This window comes from Chroicocephalus ridibundus, chromosome 8 (genome assembly GCF_963924245.1).
Source record: "Chroicocephalus ridibundus chromosome 8, bChrRid1.1, whole genome shotgun sequence".
Classification (NCBI taxonomy): domain Eukaryota; kingdom Metazoa; phylum Chordata; class Aves; order Charadriiformes; family Laridae; genus Chroicocephalus; species Chroicocephalus ridibundus.
In genome coordinates, this window is record NC_086291.1 from 2,441,727 (window position 1) to 2,453,877 (window position 12,151).

The following is a 12,151-nucleotide window of genomic DNA, read 5'->3' on the forward strand; positions in this document are numbered from 1 at the left end:
AGCCTAGGACAGGACAACTAGTGTTGAACTTTATATATCATCAAGCAATTAGCATGACTTACTAAGACCCTAACCTGATAGGGTGTTTGAGCATCAAAGCAATATTAGAAAGAGGCAACTTTTTGGATGCTGAACTCTGAAAAGCTTACCAACGTTAGCTGGTCCTTTTCCACGTTCGTTTTGTGCTCCTGGCATGGCTGAAAAACTCACGTTGTAGTTGGGCTTGTTCTGGGGAGAAGCATGAGGCATGCTTGGCTGGGCTTTAGGCTGTGCCTGCTGCCAGCCATAGCCAGCTCCTTGCTGCCAACTGCTGCCGCCCATGGGCTGGGGAGAGGGTTTCTGCGGTGAGGGGGGGAATCCTCCACCCATGCCAGTCGGCGTAGTCGGTTTACTGGCAAACGAAGGGCCACCTACAGAGTACAGGGACAGGAGTGACAGTGGGCATTAGCAAACAGGATACTGACATGCATTCTGAAAAGAGAACCTAAACAGAATCCCCCAGGCAGCTGGCTTCTATTTTCAGCCCTATTTTTGCAACATCAAGCAAAGCCCTTCAACTTTCCCGTCACTGCTCCGTAAGCTGCTTAGAAGACAGCGCTTGCTTTTGAAGATTGCACAGGCATCGGAGTAGCAGCTCATTGGGGAAATGCAAGGAAAGCTACGTGCAGGTAACTGGGAACCACAGCTGGCACGTGCTATGGTGGCAACATCAGGTTAACGTATGTTGAAACAGCATCTCCTTGTGCCATGCTGATGTAATACCATCCCACAGAGTTGTGTGTTTCAGCACCTTATTACTGTAGGGGATGCTCCTCTGGCTTAGTTTGTGGCAGGAGATACGCAGCGTTAATGTTTTATTATTTGAGTCTAACCTCCACACTCAGCTTTGAGCTGAAGTGTGTCATGGAAACTGGATCAAGTGCTTTTGACTTAATCATGATCAACAAAGATGTGGTTAAATATCCTGTGGATGCCAAGTCATTTGTTTTTAAGCTCCGTAACTTTGCTACAGAATACATGTTTTAACAGCACCTCTGACATGAGTCTTGGCATACTTTTTATTTTGCTCCTGCAGAGCAGCCAGTGATCCAGCAGAGGGAACTGGGAAACTTAATTCCAGAACCATGCTGCTACTGACGCAAAGGAGAAAACAAACATCAGATGAAACCACAATGGCTTGCAAAGAGCTGAGGGCAGTGACAAAGGGAAGAAAAATCTATTTACCAGACTCAGAGAAGCCAACATGCTGGGCTTTAAGGAAAGCTTAAATAATTTGTCAGATCTGCCTTTTTAACACTGGGGTCAAGGGTTTGCCGATCAAATTCTGGAATTAAAAAAGGAGAGAAAATGCTTGTCTAAGCAGTCAAGCAAACAGTCCTTCGCAGCCAGGTGCGAATGAAAATGGGTTCAGACTCCACCTTTAGATAGTACTGTGAATTAGAGGCAGATTAGTGAGGTCACACAGGTTTCCTCACAAAGGACAAAGATGAATCACGGCTAGAAGGCAACCATTCCTCAAGGACCGCAGTAGCTCTGAAGAGCCAAAGGCTGCTCCCAGGCACTGCTCCAAGGTCTGTAGCAACAGTTCTCCAATCGGAGTGAAACACAGAGCATCCTTAGCCAGGGACTGTTTAGACTTACGACATAGCGGTTACACTTCGCAGTCCATATAGCCTACGAGGTCCGAACAAGTTGTTAGCAGTTTTCTTGATGGAGGATCAGTAAAAGCAGAGATTTGTGAGAGCTTACAGAAAATCAGGCAGAAGAGAAAGCTTGAAAGCAGCACTGGCATGCAGGTAGGCTGAGAGGACCCAGAAGCTCTTTGTCACATATCAGGCTGTTCACCCTATCTCTCTAGAACAGAGCTGGTAATTTTTTATTTAGTTATTTTTAAATAAAGATACAAACCTGCTAAACTTGCTCCAAGAGTCCCCAGATCAGCAAATGGATCCAGTGTTTGGGGTTTAGCTTGATGAGTGGGAGTGCTATGGAGGGATCCTGTAGGACTGGTGGCAGCTGACTTACTTCCCACGCCCAGGCCCCCTGAAAGCAGAAAAAAAGAAAAGAAAAAAAGGGATAAAAACTGAGGGGTTTTCTATTTTACATGAGCGCAGCTCTTACCCAGTGCTCAGTCACGTGATGCTAGAAGACTGCTGTTAAAATTAAGTGTACTATTGTCAGGTTCCTAAGCAGTCTCAGCTCAGCGTTGTCCCAGACTAGTTGCACACCCACTCACAATTCGACTCAGCAACAAGAATGTTCCCTAGACTGTCTGCGGTGACAGAATAATTATGACAAACAGATATATTTTAAGAACTAGAAGCCTTCAGGAAGCAACTTTTGGTAGGACATACATACTCTCCCAAGATGAAAAAGAATCATGCTATTATTTAGTGGCATCACAGGAATGCATAGCACTTCCCAGGTCCTTCTCATGGCTCTACACTGGAATGAAACACAACTATGTCCACCCTCACCGAGCACTTGTCTCACTTCAGGCCCTTCAGTTTGTCATGGAAAGAAACTCAGATTTTTTTTTTTTTTTTTTTTTAACAGAAAGTTTGGTAGCCTTTAGCCAGATCCTCACCTAGATGACTGGGAGACCAGGACAACAAGTACAGCATACCTGCTGCAGGTCAGATGAGACTAACTAAAATCCCGATTGAAGTTTTGTTGGATTAGCCGTAGTGCTAAGCAGCAGAAAGAGGGAACCTGTTCTCTGTAGCCCTTGGTAGCACTTTTCCTCTGCCTCTCCTCTCTTAAGAGTTTTTTGTTAAGCACCTTGAATTTTTATGATACATACCTGGTTTGCTGGGCCAGTCCCAACCACCGGAAACATCTGGTTGTATGGAAACCGTTGGTGTGCTAGAAGCTAAGCAGAATGATTACCTATAAATATCTCAAAGTAATAGAGCAAGAACAACATAATCCAGCATCTAGGAAGAGCAGGGGGCAAGGAACAGGAGAGACAGTATTGTTTTCACCTACCACTTGCCATTTAGAAGTGAACTTCTCCCCCACAAAGGGCATTACAAATTTAACGTTTATTTCTGATCCCATACTACACAGAGGTAAGTGGGGAAGCGCACAGGTTTACAGTGTTCATTTGATGGTCAGCTTTTTATAAAAACCTTACCCACCAGAATAACACATGGGGTTTAATGTTTCTGAATATATCTCAACCTAAGGAAATATTCTACATGCAGAGGGTAAAGATGGAGCAAACAAATACAGCAAAGAAACCCACACAGATGTAAACCAGAAAGGATACACACAATCCTTCCTTTAACGCTGTATCAAATAAAGTCTGTACATCTATGCAGTTCACCCTGCCAGCATTTCATTATCCACAGACACTAGCATTGTAATATAATACCTCATCATGCTGGGATACCATTTAAATTCCTTTCATTAGTGCAGCCAGCTCCAAGTGTGACCCAACCGTCTTATTCACAGAGTTAATATCCAATACCCGAGCTTGGCAAAGCAAGGACGCAAGCAGTGCCAGCAGCACACTAGTTCCCTCCTTTGTCATTCTGGCTTTCCAGTGAGACTGTTGCACCCACGGGACACGTGGTAGATGATCAGACACAAACAAATTCATATCTGAATGCGTTTCAGACAAGGTTACAATATTAATTTTTGGCACGGGGGTAGAAGAGGACAACTAATGAACCTTTCAAACAAAAAAAAAAACCAAACAGTCCAATAATAAAAAAAGAAATCTTTCTCTTCAAATAAGAGTCAAATTCAACTGTGAATTTGGCCAGGATTACCATCAGATCTAAAGAAAGCAGATGCCTGTAACTAAAATCACCAAAGGACATGTGTTTTCTCTAGCAGGCTTAATATGCCATGCTCTATTTAGCTCAATTAGTGGTAGTTTGGTTCAAATGAGACCTCATAACCACAGGAATACGCAGGCAGACATTCTTCATGGTCTCTTTTTTTCAATGTATACAAATAGCTTATTAATTAAGTATAAGACTTGAGCAAAACTAGTCTCATCCTACCACATTTCAAATTATGAATATGCTTTAAATCTAGAGACAAAGAGCTCTTTCCTGTTTAGTGGGGTTTCTGTGGTTTAGAGTCACTTCTTGGTAAGCACCAGTTTGTACTTAATGGCTCCATCACTATTTAAAAGCAGCATTTCATGTTTGCTTAAATACACTGGAAAAGCCTCATTTTCTTACCCATGTGAAAGGGATCGCTATGCACAGTTGGTGAAGGACTTCTTGTCGCTTGAAGGAAAGGATCACCAGGGACAGTCGATGAACCAAGGAAGGAACCCAGGAGGTCTGGACCAGTTTGCTTAGGGCTACTTCCAAATGGATCAAAGGCAGTGGCTGTAAAAACATATTTGAGAAAACTGAATCATTAACTCGTACAGTGAATGTGCTTCAGGGAAAAGACACTGGTGTGTGGAGAAGAAAACCTAATACCTGCAGCTACCAATTAGGAGTCGGTATGTGAGTGTGGGAGAGCAACTGGAAAGTATCAGTACCCCAGCCAAATTCTAGGGGACCCAGAGATCCACATCACTTGGTCATGGCAAAAACAGTTGTTGATCCCATCTATCTTTTCCAAAGAGAGGGGCTGAATTTAGGAGCAGTCAAAGTGAGTATTTAGATACTTAAACACTTCAGATGAAGTTTCAACTTGCACATGCCGCCAATACATAAGTGGATGGTGAGGGACAGCCTGGAGCTTGGAGGTACCGCCCTGGTGCAATTCCTGCCTCCTCTCAAGAGCTGAATGCAGTCCAAGATGATTTTAGGCTGTCAAAGGTTACATATATGGAGGGTAAAAGGACAGTCTTTTAGAAATAGCTTTAGAAAATAACCAGTATCTTTCCTATATAGCATAACTTGTTACAAAAATCCAGTTCGCTCTCAAACTCCATTTTTGATCAATTTGTTTAGCCTACTATCTCTCATATAAAAAAAAAAAAAAAAGAAAAATCAACAACGAAACCCCTATGAAGTCACTCAAATTCCTACTTGCCAACAAGTTTAAGGTAAAGAGCATCCTGAACAAAGATGCAATATATACTCCTGTAAGGAAGATACAGTCCTGAGAATCTGTGCAGTGTGTTAATGATGCTACTCATTACTTATGTTACTCATTGTTTAGGATACTTAATAAATTACTATCTTCGCTTATCTTGCAAGCTCTTATTCCTGCTTTCCTGGCTTGGGACAATTTAACTGAGAGATACTTTTTCTTTCTCTTTCAAGCACCAAGCTGGCTCTGCAAAGTTCGACAACAATATCCAAAGATCTTTTCCTGATACTGTTGCTGCACTTCCGCCTTGTGAGGTGCGTGCCCACACAACCTTCCCGCCCCAGGTGAAAGCTCTCAGACTGAGCATACAGCAGCCACAGCAAGATGAACCTTCTCCAGATACAAGCGGCCCAATTTCTTCCACTGAAACTTGTGTTCTTCTCCCCTCTCCTGCCTCCGGTCCTCAGTCTCCTCCTCTTCCCTCTCTTTGCAAGTCTTGGTACAAGGAGATTGTAACTGCCCCTGTCCCTTTTGCTTCAAAAAACACCAAATGGCAAATCTGGTGTTTGAGTGTACTAGCAGACCGACCTCCCCAAGCCTGCAGGTTTTTATATTCTATCTGAGAAAGGAGAACTCAAGAAGAGTCTTCAGAAATTTGCTCCATGGCCATCCCATGGTAGGTGCTACTGGTGGCAGCCCCAGCCTCGCCCGAGCCTGTGCCTCCTTAACAAAGTGAGAAAATACCATTTCTGTACAAGAAAGTTGGCAGGTGTTGCACATGCTTTAAGTTACTAGCTGCTGAGGAAAAGCTAACTAACCATACTGTGCTCTTTGAATCAGGTACGTGTTGACAATGTCAGCTCTTAAACTGGGACATAAAGGATTAGGCCAGACACAGGGAGGCTGTTCAGCTTGGGGCGGTGCAGAGACCTGCTGTCAGATCCGGCCACTTGTTCTCATCTTGCCTTTGGCAAAACTGACCATCTATTCCAGAGGCCCTCAGTGAATCTCAGCAACTTGGATTGGGCTCTTCACCTGTTCACTTACAACTGATTCTCACTTGCCCTCCTCCATTCACTTAACCCTCCAGAAGATCCCTCTTTATAACGTCTATTCAGCCACTCCTTCTGCCAGCCTGATCTTTGAAGAGAGAAAGGATCTTCTCATCTGTGGAAGAGCCAGAAACAGCAAAACTGTGTAGCCACATTTCATAACCCAGGACCAGCATCACAGCTCCAAAGCCCCTAAAGTTAAAAATTAAGTTCAATTCAAACTGCTATGGGTCTACCCAAAACCTTATGAGGCTTTATTTTTTTTAATATATAAATTAATACTTATTCTCTTCATATGCATTACTGGACACATAGAGCAAAACTGGTGATCTCCAGTGGCTGTCAGTGTAAGGATCCAGGCAAACACCTGGGTGAGCTCCAGCAGACACTTTAGGAAACAAACTAGATAATCTGGCTTAATGTTCTTGATCATGAAGATGCACCAACTCCTACCTCAGAGCAGAGGAGCTGGCTGGCCTCTTGGTATCCCTCACAGCTCTTAATTTTCATGAAATGAGCGTACCCAAGAGGAACCCAACAGCCCAAAGCAAATCTCCCAGGGATTCTCAATGCATGTACCCCACCAAGTCATGCACTAGGCATAGCCACTATTACCTTCTCCTACCCTTGGGGACAGGGATGGGGATGCCGAAGCTGCAGAACGCCGAGGAGTTGACTGCACAGATCCAGGTCCTCCCACATGGAAGGCCTCCTCAGCAGCAGGCTGTCCACTTTGACTCTGGGAACCTGGCCCGCCAACCCCAAACAAATCATTCAGCAAGTCTGAGTTGGAGGGGGCAGCAGCGGGCTGTGAGGGAAAACTCTTGCTCATAGGGCTACCGTCCAGGCCCAGCAGGTCCACATCTTCAGGTGGAGGTGGTGCTGGAGGCTCTTGCTGCTTTTTGCTGTGTTTTGGTGTCCCGTGAGGCTTGTCACCGCTGGCATTACTGTGCTGACTGGAAAGGGACAAGAGTTCGTCATCTGACTGTTCGCTTTCCTCATGCACCAACGCTGCTCGATCCTCTGAGGTGGGGTGAGAGCTACTTTTGTCAGATTTCTGATCTAAATGATAATTAAAAATAAAATTAGGTAGCCGTTAGTTTTGTCATCACAAAAGTCCAATAAAAAAAATATATATCAGCTTACATGCAGAACAAAAGGCTACTGAGAAAACCGCAGCAGCATTTTGCTGGACTTTGAGAGTTCTTTGCAAAGATTAAGTACGCTGTATGGTAAGAAGGCAGCTTTATTGGTCAGGAAACACAGGCAAAGGTTCATTGACTCTCCTCAAGCCCAAAGAGCCAGCAAGCGTAAGGGCTACAGAGGCAAACTGAACTAGTTTCTGGGTCAGGGCCAAGCATCCAGGAGGATCTCCAGCCATGCCTCAAAATCCAGGCAAAACAAGGCTGGCTGTAAAGGAGTAGGGACACAACCCACGCCCCCAGGTGGGCCACAAGGATCTCTTGCGCTGGGCTCCTGCCTAGCATGGTGCTGATGCCAGAGGAGGAGCGCTGCATTCGGCAGCGCCGTGAGATTTTCAAAGGTGTCTGGCACCGTTAAACGGCCTCTCGGACAAACACTCTCAGTGCTACGTCCTCATAGCACTTTATATAAAAAGTGCAATATTAAAAACAAATTTAAGCTGTTTTTTCCTAGAATTGAGGAGGCCTAGGGCAAAGCTTCACTCTGGAACGATGTCAAAAGTTGTCCTATACAGCACAAGCAGGCTATGTTCGAAGAGGACATTGTAGGAAGTTGATTCCCACTCAATTGCAACATAAAGGTGTGACCAGCAATACACTGTGATCTAACGGGAAAGGCACGTTACAATCGGATCCTTCAGCCTGACTCTCTGCCCCGGGGAGCGGGGGGGGGAGAAAGTTGTTTGTCGTCTTTGAAGCGGATTTTACTTTGAAGCCCAAGCCTGCGTACCTTGCCAGCTGAGAGATGAGAAGAATGCACTCTGTCCAACATTTCTGATGTTATCCTGGGGTGAATCAGTGGGACCTCTACCTGCAGCATAGAGCACCAAATAAATAAAATCAAGCAAAACAGAGCTCAGCATGCAGGTAAGCGCGTAAATTGAATAAATCTATGCAGCTCTCACCTGCCAAAGCAAGAGTGTCCTGATGCTCCTGATGAGAGGAGAAGAGAATGGTTGGATTGATGTCTTTTGTCGTGAAGTTCTCCCATGGGGGAGTTAATTCGGTTTGCCTATCTGTAGATTGTATTTCTATCTCCAGTATAACATGAAAGAGCTGAGGATATTTGTCTGGAGAGTCACAGGCATCCAGTTCAGGCCTAAATGGGGACAAGAGTTGTACAGTTAAAAAGGGAAAGGATATTTCTGCAAAGCTATATAAAGCTCTCAATATATGCATGCACACGGAATTTTCATCTGTGAATATTCTCCTTCTGCCTTCCTAAGGCTTTTATGCTTCAGGTTTGATTAACGTTCAGTTTAAAATACTCACTTGGTGAATTTTAGTGTGGTTGTTCCCAGGGCTATGAATCCAGTATGAAACTGAATTTGGAATATTTGTGTGTTGGTCATCTGAAAAAAAAAAACCAGAGAGCATCAGACTGAATTAGTGCTTAAATTTTAAAATATTTGCTTATAGCACATGCAGACAGTTAGTTAAGTCTACCTTACTACCAGTTACTATGTAGACTAATTATAACTGCTATATAAGCTAATTCATTCTGCTTGTTCTACGGAAAGCAGAGCTTTTTCCTTCTCAAACCCAAATATTTCCATCTGCCTTAAATTCTGCTCTCGCTGCCTCCACACAGTAGAGTGCCTTCACAGCATTCAGGAATATGTCTTCACCCCCTACTTGTCTTCATTTCTGGGATCTACTTGACGTTTTAGTTTTTAAATGAAACGGATGTCTGTTTCCACTGAATATACCAGACCACTTCACTTTGCAGCAGATGCTTCAGTAAAGCAAATCAAGAGAAAAACATTCATTGGTCACTCTGCAACTTGAACACTAAGGTATGGAACATGTCATCAGGAAAGTTATCAAGATCTCAGACTCAAGTATCGGTGGATAAAGTGACCTTTGGAGAAGGCAGCCACCGCACCCAGCTGGTTGTGGGAGTCCAGGAACTGTTTTGCCTGACCAGCCGTGCAGCACCCATCTGCCAGGAGCAAACGAGGTGGCACTCAAAGCAGGTGGGACAAGACTTGGTTCTTCCCTCACTTTTTGTGCTTTCAGTCACTACCACTGAAACAGGTTATTTCACCAAGTGAGCCAATCAACCCACATCGCTATAAAGGTTACTGGAGCAGCTTAGTGTATGACAACTACTGATTCAGTTTTTGCAGATCCAAGTTTTCTAGGCTGAACAGACTGCATTTCCAAACCCCTCTTCCACAATTACAAGACCATTTTTAAAATTAGTCTCAAAGCCTAGAGCAGCACAGATCAATACCTATTTTCACTTCCAGCACTGCTACTATGTTATGGGAAGGAGACACCAAGATGTGCTCACTCCGGCACCCCTCTATTCTCTCTCCCTGGTTTCCACCGTCTCCCATTTCTTTGATCTACTAGTATTAAGAGGCTTTTTGGCCGTGAAGAGGGTGTCTGACCAGCCTGCAGCTTAGTCTTTCCTATCCCCATGACTGACTAACACACCCAAACTGCCTTTTTGGCCTAATGACCAAAAAAGGTGAAGGCTGCTCTAGAGCAAGCGAGACAGACAGCATGTAGGAGCGATGGTTCAGTAAGTCATTCTAATCTGAGCAGAAGAAAAATCTTCTTCCATCTTCTTAGAGTGCATAGGTAGAGGCTTTGGTGGTGGTTTCCCCTGAGCTGGTTACTGATGTCTTCTACATCAGCCAAAAGGATCCTACACCCCATCAGCAGACACCATCTCCGCAGAGACACCAGAGGCACCATGAACTTCTCCAAACGCAGCTCTTTGTTTTCCCTCAGCACTGCTCAAATTTGTGTTATATCTAGTGTGGAATAAGGACACTTCCTACACCACAAGATGGGTTCCACATGCATTCTTAGACCCCACGTTTAGCCATCTCTTAGCTACATTGCCTCTACCATGCAAGAAAAATTAAACTCCTACTTTTGCTTGAAGGCGTCCCCCAATGGTTGATCTCATATGGTAGACAGAAACAACAACGTCTCCATGGACAGTGGCTCCCAGTGGAATTAGGACTTTCCCTTCTTGCACGCGGTATTCTCTTTGAGAAGAAGAGAAGGAAATCCACAGTTAAGCTCCCTTCCACAGTGTCATTACCACCCACCAACAGTATCAACATAAAAGCTATCATCTCGTTCAGGCCAAGCAAACGGAAGGTGCATTCAGCGCCCTGCTTAACCTTAGGCTTAATGGAAACACCAACATTTCACAGGGGAAACCAACACAGCACTGAACTATTGCTATGAAGGCATCCCACCACATGACAACTTCCAAGACTAGGCACCATCTTTCAGTTAATAAGTGCCCTCCATCGTTTATCAGGCAGTCTGGCAATGACCGCAGCACAGCTATTAGCCACATTATAGCAAAACAAAAGCCTCCTAAGGACGGTAGGAGATCACAGCAACTCACTTCATTCTTTCATACTCCTGGGAAGTTGTAAGGATTCTGGTTTCTCCGCTGAGAATGTCGCAGAAGGGCCGGCACCCATTGCGTTGCTTGTTGAAACAGGGGACTGGACTGAGGGTGACTGACTTGATAGTAAGTGGTTTGCAGTGAGGAATGACGGGCTTGTCTGCTATTAGATCACAAATGTATCCTATGTATCTGCAGACAGAGAAAGCCGTTACTGAAATCTCCATCCCAGGTGACTAAATTTACGTTCTGAACTTGGAGTCTGCCTTGAAATCCAGTGAAAGTGCAATTCTTTCACAGCTCCAGGACTGGATTTTCCATGTACTCCAGCATCCTCACAGCTGGCACAAAATCTATGCTTCTATTTCTGATTAATTACAAGAACGAGAGCTCAGGAGGGAAGAAGTTGGCCTTTAGCTCCGAGCTGGAGATCATTTCTCCTCACCTTTTAGGAGAGAAGGTGCTGGGCAATGGTTTTTCTGGTTTACCACTAGAATTTTGCTTTCTATTTTACATGCACGTAGCAGATGAATTACTTTGTTAGTTCAAGTACTGTAGGATCATTATTATTATTATTACATACATAACACTAGGTCTTTGGTTTGCTCTAAGAGGCAGTTCTTCCTCTGCTTAACAGAACTTGTAAAAAAGACGTGTAAACAATGTAAACTCCCGCATGGAGGAAGCTGACGCAGGGAGAGGGATTCACCCAGGCCCTGCCAACTACAGGTTTGTCAGCTTTCCTGAACTGGTGAGCAAAGCTATTGTAATATTTTATTTTGTTCTGCCATGACTGTTATATCAACGTGGATAAAATGGAAGTGGCCATAAACATCAGTTACGGCCTGTCAAAGCTAAGTGCCATGGCTAATGCACGAGTACTGCTTGGGCGGTTTCTAGTGTGAGGAATATAGGATGCTCGCGTAGCATTTAGGTAGCATACTCTACCTCCTGTGAGACGGCCAGAGTACAATTCCAGGTCTCTTTGTGTTCAGCAGCTGCACTGCAGGGCCTGGATTAGAGAAGAGGTGACAGAAACAGAACATCGCACTGACCAGAACGGCTGAGGCTGCACGGCCATCCTGTTAAGGAAAGAGGTGGAGGGAGAACAATGTATAAGTATCAGAGACATCCTTTAAATTTCAGCAGAACACTCCCCACTCTTCCTTAAATCACATAAAATAATTTCTCCAGAAAGATGAGGAATGAGACCGCATGAGAATGAGGAATTTCCAGTGCGGTGTCACGTGTTTAATACCTAGGACTGCAGTGAGCATCACGGGCCTGGATTAAAGCTAAGATAATATCCAGTAAGCAGCCAAAGCTGAGGACGGTTTAGAGCTGTTTTGAAAGCCCAGAAGTACATTTTATTTTATTTTTTTTTCTACAAATGGCATTTCATGGCTGCTCCCGAGCTGTAATGTTACAATTATTTCAAACATAGGCCTGGAACAGGGGTCAGAGTACACCCATCCCACAGCTGCAGGCAGTCACCTCATACAATTTTCACC

At 44.4% G+C, this 12,151-nt stretch overlaps 1 protein-coding gene across 2 annotated transcripts in view; it reads right to left on the minus strand.

Moving 5' to 3' along the window:
- Positions 1-12,151, minus strand: part of DNAJC6 (DnaJ heat shock protein family (Hsp40) member C6) — a 52,814-nt gene that overhangs the window by 6,393 nt on the left and 34,270 nt on the right. For both annotated transcript variants that reach the window (XM_063344106.1, XM_063344105.1), the window contains 11 exons: positions 11,589-11,722; positions 10,638-10,832; positions 10,149-10,266; positions 8,534-8,613; positions 8,167-8,360; positions 7,992-8,072; positions 6,675-7,121; positions 4,197-4,349; positions 2,804-2,872; positions 1,909-2,043; positions 150-410 (listed from right to left, as the gene is read on the minus strand). In XM_063344106.1, coding sequence (XP_063200176.1) covers positions 150-410; positions 1,909-2,043; positions 2,804-2,872; positions 4,197-4,349; positions 6,675-7,121; positions 7,992-8,072; positions 8,167-8,360; positions 8,534-8,613; positions 10,149-10,266; positions 10,638-10,832; positions 11,589-11,722 — 1,867 coding nt within the window. The remainder of the gene's footprint in view (positions 1-149; positions 411-1,908; positions 2,044-2,803; positions 2,873-4,196; positions 4,350-6,674; positions 7,122-7,991; positions 8,073-8,166; positions 8,361-8,533; positions 8,614-10,148; positions 10,267-10,637; positions 10,833-11,588; positions 11,723-12,151) is intronic.